A 13,531-nucleotide genomic window follows, 5' to 3' on the forward strand; every position below is an offset into this window, starting at 1 on the left:
AGCATTTGCCAAGAAATGGACGGGAGCCTGTGAATGTGTTGTTGGTCCTAGTATTCGAAAACCCAGTGGATCGATTAGGATTGTTGGTGTTGGAAGAACCAGAGGAGTGAGTTGAATTGTAATTGTTGTTGTTTCGGGTTGTAGGGCATGTGAAGGTCGAGTTGACCGTGACAGGCATGGTAGGCATGGTGGGTTGATTCTTTATGGCAAACTCATAGTTGAGAAGTTTCTCATGGAGTTCTTCAATGGTAATAGCTTTTTCACGAGCATTAACACCATCGATCACGCTTTGAAACGAGTCATCAAGTCCATCAAGCACCCGATCGGTGATGTCTTCAGGATCCATCTTGGATCCAAGAAGAGCTAAGTGATCCGTACATGCTTTGATGGAGTGCATGGTGATCAATTGAGGACCTTTAGTAATCTGTTTTAGGGGAAAATAAATTGATTGAGATTGTTGATCATGATGTCATTGAAGAGGCATCTAGAGAGAAGATAACAGCGGCATGTGACTTGGTATGCAGTTGCCTTAACCAAGTAGGTGCGAACAAACCCAGCATGAAAGAAGTTGACCATGAAGCTTGAAACAATAAGAAAGTTGGGCAAGAACTATTGGGTTAGCACCACTGCAATTAAACAAATGATGCTCCACCTACAAAATCCACGTTAAAAATATCATTAGACCATTGATGTGTACTTTTTCTCAACGGCAGTTCGGAGTCATTGACGGAGGGTCGAACCCGATGTTGACACCTACCCATCCGATCATTTTCTTGATATGAATCATTACAAACCCTGCAACTCCCGGGAGAAAACCCCCACAACGAATCGATACGCGCATCGCGTGAGGCCCTGACACAAGACGTCCGCAACCTCCGAGTCCCATGAAATGTGCGGTGTTACAGCAAGAGAAATTTTGCAGCGAGTGAGAGTCGAACCCTTGACCACCCATATGGGAATGCAAGTCACTACACTACGCCAACTCCTTGTTGTTAATGTGTGTAATTTTTATGCATGTTGTATATTACAATGTACTTCACATTTAAAGTTTATTTCATATCGATTCCTGGTGTACTTTTGAAGTTTTCGATTCGAATGAGGGCTACGATTTAATATTCACTGGGAAAATCCAGTGTAGTAGGAGAAACAGATCGATAAAATCACGCGAACACAAACGTGATCGGGCGTTTTCTAGAAGCATTGCCATCTTGCCAAGTTGGCTGATTTTATCACTTAGCAAGCCAATTAACAAGTGTGTTATCATTTATTTCTAAAATTATTAAATATATGAAATACTGTTTGTACATGGTATATATTCAAGGTAGGCTGTTGAAAAAGATGCTATCATTTGAAAAAATCAACTAAAAGAATTTTGTAAATTTCACAAACCAATGAAATTGATCAGAAAAAGCCATTTAACTAAGTTGGTCTATAGTCTATATAAATCATTGTCAGTGAACTTAAAAAACTTAGTATTGTTCATGTAAATTCATGGTAACATATATATAATGGAATTATATTATATTCATTACTAGTTGAGATAATTGAATTGATCAATTTATAGCTTTAACCCAATTATTAATTATTAAATAATCAATAATATACGAATGTATACAAAATTCACAAATATAACTAAGAATAGATAGATAGATAGATAGATAGATATGTGACCAAAGAATTTGATGTGCTGACATAAAACAGATAGCATAAAAAAAAAAAAAAGTGAAACAAAATATATACATATACATTTTAAATACATTGGATGAGGACACCTAAACATAAACATTGATATCACTCCGTAATATACATCTTATACGATTTCAGCGTTGACTAAACTAGTTTAACATAATTGTAGACTAAGTCAGAGTCATGTTGAGATGCATCTCTGTCCAGGAAGATCATCATTTTATCAGATCACTATCTCCATTATTCATTGATATCAAACTTAATATAATTTTTACATCTCTTTCATCAACAATTATGTTTCCTGATACTAGCAAGGGTAACAAATGTGGGCCCTCGACGTCCACTTCTTCCTCCTCCTCCGTGCAATTGTCACAACAATGTTGTCACTTTGAATTTAATGAAATTATTGCAGCAACAGAAAGTTTTGACGAAGCGTTAGTAGTTGGGAAAGGGGGTTTTGGAAAAGTATACAAAGGTAAAATATTCAATGGATCGTGTCACGTTGTTTCTGCCATTAAACGGTTGGATTCCATGTCCAATCAGGGGGAAGCAGAGTTTTGGGCAGAAGTTGAGATGCTTTCCAAGTTGCGTCACTGTAATTTAGTAACTTTAATCGGTTATTGTAACTATGAAAAAGAGATGATTCTTGTATATGAATATATTCCCCATGGTACACTTGAAGATCATCTCCATAAACTTGGTACCCCTCTTTCTTGGCTTCAACGTCTAAAGATCTGCATAGGTGCGGGTCGTGGGTTACACTACCTTCACACTGGTACTGGAATTAAATTTGGCGTCATTCATCGTGACGTAAAAAGCTCTAATATTCTGTTAGATGAAAGTTGGGCAGCAAAAATTTCAGACTTTGGGTTGTCCAAAATAGGCCCAACTAGCCAGCCATCCACTTATGTGAACACACTTGTTAAAGGAACTTTTGGATATCTCGATCCAAATTATTTCACAACCGGAAGGTTAACTAGGAAGTCTGATGTGTACGCTTTTGGAGTGGTATTGCTGGAAGTGTTGTGCCGTAAGCGAGCGGTGGATAAAACTCTTGATGAGGAACAATGGGGCTTAGCAACATGGGCTCAAGACTTCATTAAAGAAGGCAACTTTAAACATATAATCGATTCAGAATTAAAGGGTCAAATATCTCCAAAATGTTTGAAGGAGTTTGCTGGGATCGTTGAAAGATGTTTGCACAATAATCCGAAGCAACGCCCTACCATGGCTGAGGTTGTTGTACAGCTCGAGTCTTTGCTTACCATACAAGACAAAACAAATCGTTCGTTGCAAGCTACAGGGAAAAAAGTATTTGGTAGAATGTTTGATATGTTTCACCTCGTCTCTAATGGAGGGAGCTCTGGTATTATATTTCAAACTCATCTTGAAATGAATGGGGCGATTAGAGTCACTGACGGGGTCCAAACGCGATGTCAGAAACCACCTACCCAATCATTTCCTTTGACGAACCACTACTGTCCTACTACCCCTCGGGAGGAAACCCCCACAACGAATCCATACGGGAATCGCATGTGGTAAAACCCCTTTAGGTGAGGCTCAGACGCATACACGTCCGAAACCTCAGAGGCCCATGAAAAGAGCGGATAACAACAAAGGAAATAACTCTTTAATGTATCTGCATACTTCATTGCATATGTATATAGAACACTAATTGATTAACATGTAGAAATAGCGTAGGGCCTCTTTACTTTAATTTGATATTAAGTGTTGTTTGGATATGAGTGTTAATGACCTTCTTACTTTATGTTTTCTATAAGTAGACATTTTCTTCGGATTGAGTGACATTTAACTTTCTAAATTGAGCTGTATAGTATCAGATCAATAAGTGAGAGTAAACAGGCCCATAGTATGGTGGTGGGAATATCGAACTAGAAATATATAATGTGTTTATGTTCATTTATTTCAGCTAGTAATGCTTCAAAGATATTGAATGATATCAAAAGAAGTATTAGAATTGCTACTGAATTGATAGCCCACAATACAACTGTAGATGTCAAGCAAGTTCCTGCAGATTTCAAACTTACTGATCCAATCTTGAAACGGTTTAAGTTTTCTGATTTGGAAATCGGTACAAAAAATTTCAGTCAAGATTTGCTCTTGGGTAAGGGATATTTCGGAGAAGTGTTCTTAGGTTGGATCGACGCAAAGTCTCTTTCGTCTTCAACATGTGGTGATGGAATTGCTGTTGCTGTCAAAAGGCGTTGTATAAAAAACTCTCTGGGATATGATAAGTGTCTGGTATGTACTAGTAAATGTAAACATACAATGAGATTAATTTGCTTAATTTAGCTTAAGAAATCTGTGAGTTCAGGCAGAAGTAAGTTTCTTAGGACAGCTGAACCATCCAAATATTGTTAGTCTCTTGGGATACTGCAAAAATGGAGATGAATACTTGCTTGTTTACGAGTACATTGAGAACAGAACTTTGGATGTCTTTTTATTCACCGGTACTTATGATAAATCATCTTGAGAAGTATTATTATATATCTTTACTTAAGAATTGAACTATTTATTTAAATGTTAAAAGTAGCTTTCTGACACGAATTAGTTGCAGATGCCCTTAATATAGCCGAACCACTTTCATGGGTAAGTCGACTCAAAATAATGATAGGAGTAGCCCGTGGACTCGGCTATTTGCATTCTAAAGATCCTGTTATATGCGGTGGTGTACAAAGCTCTCATATATTGCTAGATCAAGTATTGTTTTGATCCACATTACTTATGACTCTGATACAATTCTTCAGTATTTTTGTTTTGATACTTACATTGATAAACTTTTTACTTTATCTTTGTTATTGCAGGATTTTAATGCAAAACTGATTGATTTTGGGTTGGAGAAATCTAGTCTTCGTATTAAAACTGTTTATAGTACGTTGATTGCTAGTCACTACATTATTGACCCTGAGTATATGAGAACTGGTACGTCGTTGAAAAATTTAGTGACAATTAAGTTTTTTCAGATTTAATAATTCAATGACTGATATAATTTTACCAGAACCATTGATTGTTTCAACTAGAAAACCAAAATACCATTGTTTTAAAGTCTCTCTCTCTCTCTCTCTCTCTCTCTCTCTATATATATATATATATATATATATATATATATATATATGGTGAGGATCTAGAGAGAACTCAGAGAACTTGTGCAGGTTGAGCTCAATCTGTGTGCAGATTGAGCCAATCTGTGTGTGCAGATTGAGCTCAATTTGTGTAGGTTCTATAGGTTCTATCCCACCCTTAGTTCTCTCTTTATCCATTCACTATATATATATATAGGCCACCGAGTTGGCTAATGAAGCACACCACCCGGGTTCAATTCCTGGCTATACCAAATTGTTCAAAAAGGGAGTGTGACTAGAGGGTGCGCATAATGCGCAATTCACCCGGTACTAGGTCTCGCACTCGGGGGGCTTGATTACCCGAGGTTTTACCTTCTATGAGGGAGCCAATGTGCTCGTTCATAGGAGGGTTTTCTCGCTTACCAAAATATATGTGTGTGTGGGTGTGTGCGCGCGCGCGTGCGCACGCGCTAGAACCTTGTTGGTTTAGTTGCAATGGATATTGAGAAAGTTAAAATGATTCTTTGTTTCTTATGGTTGACGAAATTCGTGAATGTGATAGGTCATTATAATGTGAAGAGTGACATCTACGGTTTAGGAGTGGTGTTATTGGAAATATTAACGGCCCTACCAGCAATAGGTAACAATAATCCTGATGAGCAGTATAGTTTGGTTCAGTGGGCACGTCAAATCCTATCAAGTAGAAGAAATCTAACGGAAAAAATGGATGAACGTCTTAAACAGAACTACCCCATCGACGGTTCTTTTCAATGTGGTGCACTCGCATTAAAATGTGTTGCAAACAATGCTAATGATAGGCCTACAATAGAACAAGTTTTGCAGAGCTTGGAATACATATATATGATGTCTGTAGATGATGGATACTGGATAGTTCGAAAGAAACAACTAGATGGAGCAGACTTAGATAAGCTCTATGAGATCGAACGTCGTTTTGAAGAAACTATTCTCCCGTATGTGCCAACTAGCTTTTGATGCAAATATTATGTTGTACATGGACTATACAAGTAACACACAATCATAATTTGTATTAGGGTTAATATTATAGGAAGAGGTCGATATAATTTGTATTAGAGCACCAGGTGTCGATTGTCTATTTTCGGTGCTTTCAAAAATGGACACTGAAATCAACGGTCCTTCGATACCGCCTCAATGTCCATTTCGAAGTCGATTTTTTCAGTGTCTAAGATCCGACGTTGCTTATCACAATTTGGGTTTTTCTTAATTTTTTTACTTATTCCATTTTCTTATTGGTCCACATCATATTTTCTCTCATCAAGACTTTGAAAAATGGTCAACGAACCACTCCTCCACTTTTCTAATTTCATCGTCTTTTCTAGACTTTGAAATAAACACCGAAATACACGATCACGACACCTCGTGCTCTTAGGCCCAATTTGATTTGGCTAATGATGTCATATTTGACTTTCTTCTATTTATAAACCATTGATTTGAATTTCAAACATTGATAATTGATTAGAAGTTAAATAAAAACATTATTGCCTCCTACATAGGGGAGACATCCCTCATAATTAATATAGTCTTCTTCCAAATTACTCTCCCTGTCCCAATTTGATTGTCTCAAGACAAAAACACGGTTAAAGAAATGTAATAATACACTAACTTTTTATTTATTTCACAGTTTTGCTCCTTACTTTTTACTTATATTTTTTTTATATTACATGCAAAAGTAAGGATATAAAGTAACTTTACCTAATAATTTTATCTATTCACAAAAGTTGATAATTAATTTGAGACATCCTTAAACGCTTCTTTGTCTTGTTGCAACCCTAATTTTTTTCCTAGCCACCTCTATTCTTCCTAATTCCGATCCTCTTGATCCACGCCATTTTTTGTTGTTTGGCTCCTCCTTCTCCAACCTACGGCATCTCACCGAAGGTTCGGCCTTTTTTTTTATCTATTACTCTCTTTCTCTCCATCGCTAGTTTCATTATTCCTCATTTTGTTCTTTTAATTCATTTGATATTCGAGAGTTTGAGGCCCTGTGATCCAACAGTGGTTTTTCGCGCTTGATTTCATCCGGCGGCTTTCTGTTGGTTTAAGATCCAATGTTAATATTCAAATGTTAATCTATGTGATGATGACATTTACTTTGAGTGATTGACAAGAATGTTAAAGTAAAAATGCAAGTTCATAAACCTACCTATTCTATCGCGAATGTCCAAAGCACTTAACACATAAATCCAAAAGTGTCATTTCACAAAAGAAACATTTGAACTGCAAGATCAACCGTTCATGCTCTATACTTACGTTCCTCTATCAAAGAAGATTCTGGAACGTATGGTCAACACCACGGCTGTGCCGTGGATCGACCGTAATTTTCTCTGATCAAACTACACTTTACAAATTTAATGATCATATATGGTTTGACACTCTTAATGGTTGAAACTTCATCTAATGTATATTATATGAGTTTTCAAATGATAATTAACCAGGTTCAAACACTTTCACAATCGAACATAATTATCACCATTAGTCGTTATAAAACTTAAGACAAATAATCACAAACGCATAAGTAAATTTATCTAGACATCATCACCAAGTCCTAACTATGAGAAGTTCCTTCTTATACATAAGTTGTACATCAATGTACAATTATACATATATATATATATATATATATATATATATATATATATATATATATATATATATATATATATATATATATATATATATATGTTTAGATTTTAATCTATTATGATTACTTAATATGTCTAACAAGTTGTTGCAAGTATAAATGCCTAAATAAATATTGATTCCAAGATCAAACCATGTGGAACTACACTCAAACTTACTAAGATATGTTTGATAACTTGTAACAATCTTGATTCATGTTCATATTGATTTATTGACATCAAACTATCACAAGTAAGTGTACTTGGATAAAGACATGATAAATCAAGATAAAACCATATGAGATTATATATCTAACACAAATTATATATCTAACACATTGAGAATGTGGTTTTATCTACGTGTATTAATCTTGATCTATATGCATACTTGAATATGGTTGAATCTAGATTAAGTGATTAGGAACACCTAGCAAAGAGCATGTTACCTAATAAACAAATTACGTGTGTTTATACCATGACATACTAAGAACATAATTTTTCTTAATTCTTATATGATCAATACATGGTGCTTGCTTAATGCTTAAACGATCAATACATGTTGTTTTCTTAATGCCTAATGACTAATACATATTTCTCTAAGATCATAATCTTAGCTTGCTTATTGATTGATTAATAGTCATTAACATGCATGCTTAATATCCTTCACACTTCAAACATGTTATTACTAATTCACATAATAATGCAAGCTCTAATTAAGATTATAAGATAGATTATCAAACATCTAGATTCGAAACTACATATCAAGGAGAAGATGTTTCCCTCTATAAGATCACTTGTATGCTTAAGTTATAAGATGATCGATAGTGCTTATATCTGAACTTAATATCTTCTTAGTAATGCTCTCTAATTAATTAAAGCGAAAGTTGCTTTATTATCTAATGATAGATTAAGCATGTCCAATGGTTAACCCTTAATGATTAATGATAAAGTTTGAATTCTAAGATTGGATTTGATCCAAATCTGCACTTAACTTATTTGGTAAACATGATGCAATGTCAAGAAAGAAAGACTTGCCCAAAGTGTTTGTGTCAAGTCACTTTCATGAAGAAAGTCCAAGATAATTCAAACACTTTAAGCCTATAGCACATGTCTAGGCTAGTGCACATCTTTTGCAGGTTCAAAGCTAAGCAAAGAGGTAAAAATGATCATATTCAAATACTCTTTAACGGCTATACAATGGATACATTTTCATACATGCAGTCATACGGTCGAAACACGGTTGACCGCGTAATCAACCGTATGTTGTCTGAAAGATGGCAAAGTCTTCAACTATAAATATCAAGCATTAGTGTGACTAGCAAAGCGAGAGAGATCCCTCTAAAACTTCATTCAAATACAACTGAGGTGACATAGCACTTCATTTCATATATTTACATGTGTGATTAGCTACATGGACATTATATCTTGTACCCAACATAGAATTAATAAAAACTAAATTCTTAATTTCCTATCATTAGTGAGTTTACATAGTAAGCTATTTTCTTTGAGTTAGTCAAAGGGGTAGCAGAAACTTTCACTTGTAATATTCCAAGGTGATTGTAATCTCCTAACTTGGGTTGATCAAGTTAGTGGCATTGTTCTTGTCATATGAACACCATCCAACTTAGCTAACCAATTTCTTTGAAGGGACTTAGGAAATTGATTGTTCTTGTGATAAGAACAATACTTATCTCAATTAAGATATGAGTGATGTAAGTAGGCTTTTATCTATTGAAGGGATAGAAAGATTGTTGGTGTGGCTTATTTAAGAACAAGGGTGGTATTCGTATCCCCACCTGATTCGGAGAAAGCCTTATTGAAGCTAACTCTCGACATGATGTGTCGACGAGCGGATTAAGGAAAATTAGTTAACAGCTTCCCCAACCACTTTAAATCCTTATGTTTCTGCACTTTACATTATTTACATTATTGCATTAACAAACACAAACGCTTCCGCACATAAAACTTATGCTTTGATCATCAAACATATCGAAAAAGTTTTAAGAAACCACTAAGTAATTATTCACCCCAATCTAGTTGTTTACACTTTCGTTTTCCCTGGATCTCATTAGAAAGTTCATGTGCACATGTTTTTGGTCCATGTTTCTCGATCTTGTGTCTCATGTGGTTCTTCATCATGTTTCTGGGCTTTCTCGTGGCTACTGGGTGTTTCATGGACTTACCAGATTATTGGCATTTTCGTCAGAGTTTCAGATTTCTGGCGCCTTCCCTTAGCTTTCTCAAGGCGGCGAGTTCCATTCTGGATTTCTGGAGTTTGGATGTTGGTGGGTACTGGCTTTTTTCTTCGTGTCTTCTATTTGCAGGTGGCTTGATTACGGTAGGTGGTGGCTCTTCCGACCGTTTGTGTAACATCCCGGAAACTCGGGGTACTATTTTATTATATTTTTATATATTAATTTCATAATACCGGGAGAAGTTGGGATATTTCGGGAGGTTTATTAATGGCGCAAAATACAACTTTTATAATAATATGGTGTTTTGGAGTGCCAGGAGTTAAGGGGAGTTAAGAACGTGTTTAGTTGTGATTATGTTGTGAGGTTATGCGCACCTTCACCATTTTGGCCATAACTTTCTCGTATGAACTCGGATTGAGGTGATTCAAAAACCCAGATGACCGTAACTCGAACTCGAATGTTTTTATAAAATTTATATATGCTGAAAGTGGCCAAATTCTCTGCATCTAGGCCCACATGCGCTGCATTTTGGGCCAAGGAAGATTTTGGGTTGTTCTTGTTAAGTGTGAAACTTGAAGGGTTTAAGTGAATAATTGTATGGACGGGTTTTACCCACAATCCAGATATGGAATTTCAATTTTCCCTCGAGTTCAACCTATTCTAGAGAGAGGAAAGGGTTTCTAGTGTGAGAAAGCTTCATTTGTGAATAAGGTGTTAATTGTTACTCAAATTGGTGATCATCTAAGTGTTCCCAGCTGCTACACTTCAATTGGTCATGAGGTAAACCCTACAATCCAATTTTGTTGTTCAATATATGGAAATAGAGTTAGGGTTTGGGTTAGTGATGAGTTATAAACCCTGTTCCCTTTGAATTTAGGGGTTTGGGTATGTAAACCCTAATGTTATAGGTTTAGTGTTTGTTGACAAATTTAGGGAATTTAGTCATGGATTTTGGGTGTTAATCACTAGATTGATTGTGCGTGGTTGTTCCGGATGTTCATAAGAACATGTTTGTTAGTCAAAATTGGGTGTTGACTTTGATTTGGTGTTAAACTAGAGTTTGTCAAGTTTTGTTGAAATAAGTACATAAGTACTTGGTTTATTTGTAAAATTTGGTGTTTAAGTGACATAATCACTAGTCATTAGGATTATGAGTGTTTTTGACTTGTGTTAAATTGGGTCAAGTGCCTTTTGGAGTCAATTTGGACTTGTGCGGTTAGCGTTGGAAAAGTGATTAGTGTATAATCGCTATCTTGTTAGTAAGTGTGGGGTACTATGTATTTTGTTCATTGTGGAGACAAGTACAATATTGTGTTAGATTGTAATTGTTATTGTGGGTTAGATTACCATCCGTAGTGGTAATTTCGTTGTGTCCGTTTAGGTTTCTAAAGGGTGGGTTATTGGTGAAGACCCTAGGCTAAGGGTAATTGTGTCGGATTCTCTTATATAGAATGGACGTTTATGTGTTTGGGTGCCTATGTGTTGTTATATTGGTTACATGCTCGGATGTGATGACAGTGATCGTGCTTATACGATATTGTGAGCATTAGTCAAGATGCAAGGTGAGTGGAATAATTATATGTGTATGTATATAATTTATTTGCTTGTGTGTAGGATGTGGTTTAGTTACTTCTAGGCGTGAGAATTCACTAGAGTGTTATCCATGTGCGGGATACATTCAAGTTCGCGTGTTCGATACCACATCGTGTGTTATGGTGAAAATCGTATGTCCGTATCACCATAACATGTAACATGTACATGATGGGTGGGTGTGGCCAATTTCATTGGTCACTTTAGTTCGTGCGTTCGACACCACCTATTGGGGTTAGTGTTACATCGTGCGCTCGTGTACACTAGCGGTCGTTGCGAGTACCATTCCCAAGTTTGTGTGAATATGGATCCATATTTCTATGTGTTGTTATTGTTATGCATATCATTATTATTATGATTATATGCTAGTGTGACGCTTGTTTGCTTGATATGCGGTTTGTGATGTGGTGCAAGTAAGTTGTATGCATGTATGTATGATTATTGCATTCATTAAGAATTAGCTTACCCCTCTCGTTGTTTACCTTTTTATAGGTACCAATTCAATATGGCGAAGGTCTTTAGTTGTTAGAGTTGATGATTATGAGACGTTTGAGCCTATGGCGGGGTAGCTTTTGGATATTTGACCTCGGATGGGGATGGATAATCCCTGGAATCATGTTCCTGGTATTGGTTTGGTTGTTGAGTCTCAAACCGTTGATTTCATAAAATGGGTCATATTTTTCACCATGTGTTATTAACTAACGCATTTTGAGGTTAAATATACAATTGCAATAATGGTGTTATAAGTTGAGTTTGTTATACTTATTTGGGAAATGGCGTAGTTTATGTTTTCAAAACACGTCACAAATGAAAGGCATTTTGGGTTTAGGTTTCATACACTTAAACGGGTCAAAAATGGAATTATTGAAGTGAAAATGCTCCGCTAGGTCAGAATGCGTTGCATCAGTGGTAAGGTGCGCCACATATGAAAGCTGGTTGGGCTACTGACTTTTAAGGACCACGATTATCTTACATATGTATAACGACCCTCATTTTTCCATTCTATATTTTTCCAATATTAAATGCCCAAACAATATAATCAAAACTTAATGATTAAATTTTAATCAACAATTGTTAAGTATTAAGAGTTAGAAAACATATTAATTAACTTTGTGCAATAATTGACAAGTTAATAAAAGATGAAAATAATAAACTGTTAGTCGACACTCACTGCTAATTAAAATTTATGCATTTATGTAATATTATAACTAATAACCTATAAGTAATAAATAAAAATTGACATTTATATAAATAATAAAACAATTGGGAACTAAATATATACAAGTCATGAATTAGTAAAAAGAAATAATACTTATCATGTAGTAAATGTAAAAATAATAATAGTAATAATAGTAATAATAATGAGACTAAAGAATCTTAAACAATTACATCCAAAAATTAAAATAAAATATATATATAAACTAGTACCACCTATTGTTGACTAAAAATTATAAAACAAAATAAAATCATTAATTAGAACATCCTTATGTTGACTAACACTCTAATACTTACACTATATAAACTCCTAGTTTCTCATTCACAAATCACACCAAAATCCTCTCTCAAAAACAATCTCTCCCTCTCCCTCTCTTGTGGTATTCGGATCTTCAAGCTTGTTCTTCGTGTTCTTCAAGAATCTTCAAGGAGTTCTTCAAGATTTCCAAGGCTTTGATCTTCCATCTTCATCGTGTTCATCTTTTCTTTGTTAATTATCTTGAATCTTCAAAGGTATAACATAAACCCTAAACTATTTACATAAACTTTGATCTTTGTAAATTCATATTCATATTATAAACTTGTTATTCATAAGTATACACATAAACACACCTAGATTTATATATACATATATACATGTAAAAAAAAATATTTTTACATATATACATATATATACGAATTATATATACATATACATATTAAAACCTTAAATCCTAATTACACCTAAACTATAATTCTTAAACCCTAATTAATTAAACTCTAAACATTTATGAAACCCTAGGACATTAATTACTAAACCCTAGTTATTAATTACTACTTTAATTAACTAACCCTAATTAATGAAACCCTAATACTACTTATACTATTACTTAACATGTATACACTATTACTATTACTAGCACCTATAACCTACTACTTATATTGTAGCACAAAAACATTTTGGGATATGTATTAGAGATGTATAGATCTTTGAACTTTCTTGACGAATGGTTTCTATGAGATTCTAGGCAGAGGGTTTGGATTTCCGATTTAAAGGATCCTATGGCTCAAGCCCCTAGATCTAAATTAGCCATTTGAAGGGAAATGGGTGATTGGAAGCTTATCT

The 13,531-nt window shown here is 34.9% G+C and overlaps 1 protein-coding gene across 1 annotated transcript; it reads left to right on the top strand.

Moving 5' to 3' along the window:
• Nucleotides 1-1,980: 1,980 nt before the first annotated feature.
• LOC139901780 (receptor like protein kinase S.2-like) lies at nucleotides 1,981-5,762 on the top strand. Its single transcript, XM_071884457.1, has 6 exons — nucleotides 1,981-3,121; nucleotides 3,617-3,948; nucleotides 4,022-4,157; nucleotides 4,259-4,407; nucleotides 4,512-4,629; nucleotides 5,332-5,762. Exons 1-6 carry the CDS (start codon nucleotides 1,981-1,983, stop codon nucleotides 5,760-5,762), a joined length of 2,307 nt encoding a protein of 768 aa, XP_071740558.1.
• Nucleotides 5,763-13,531: the final 7,769 nt, after the last annotated feature.

The sequence above is a fragment of the Rutidosis leptorrhynchoides genome, chromosome 3 (assembly GCF_046630445.1).
Source record: "Rutidosis leptorrhynchoides isolate AG116_Rl617_1_P2 chromosome 3, CSIRO_AGI_Rlap_v1, whole genome shotgun sequence".
In the NCBI taxonomy this organism is placed as follows: domain Eukaryota; kingdom Viridiplantae; phylum Streptophyta; class Magnoliopsida; order Asterales; family Asteraceae; genus Rutidosis; species Rutidosis leptorrhynchoides.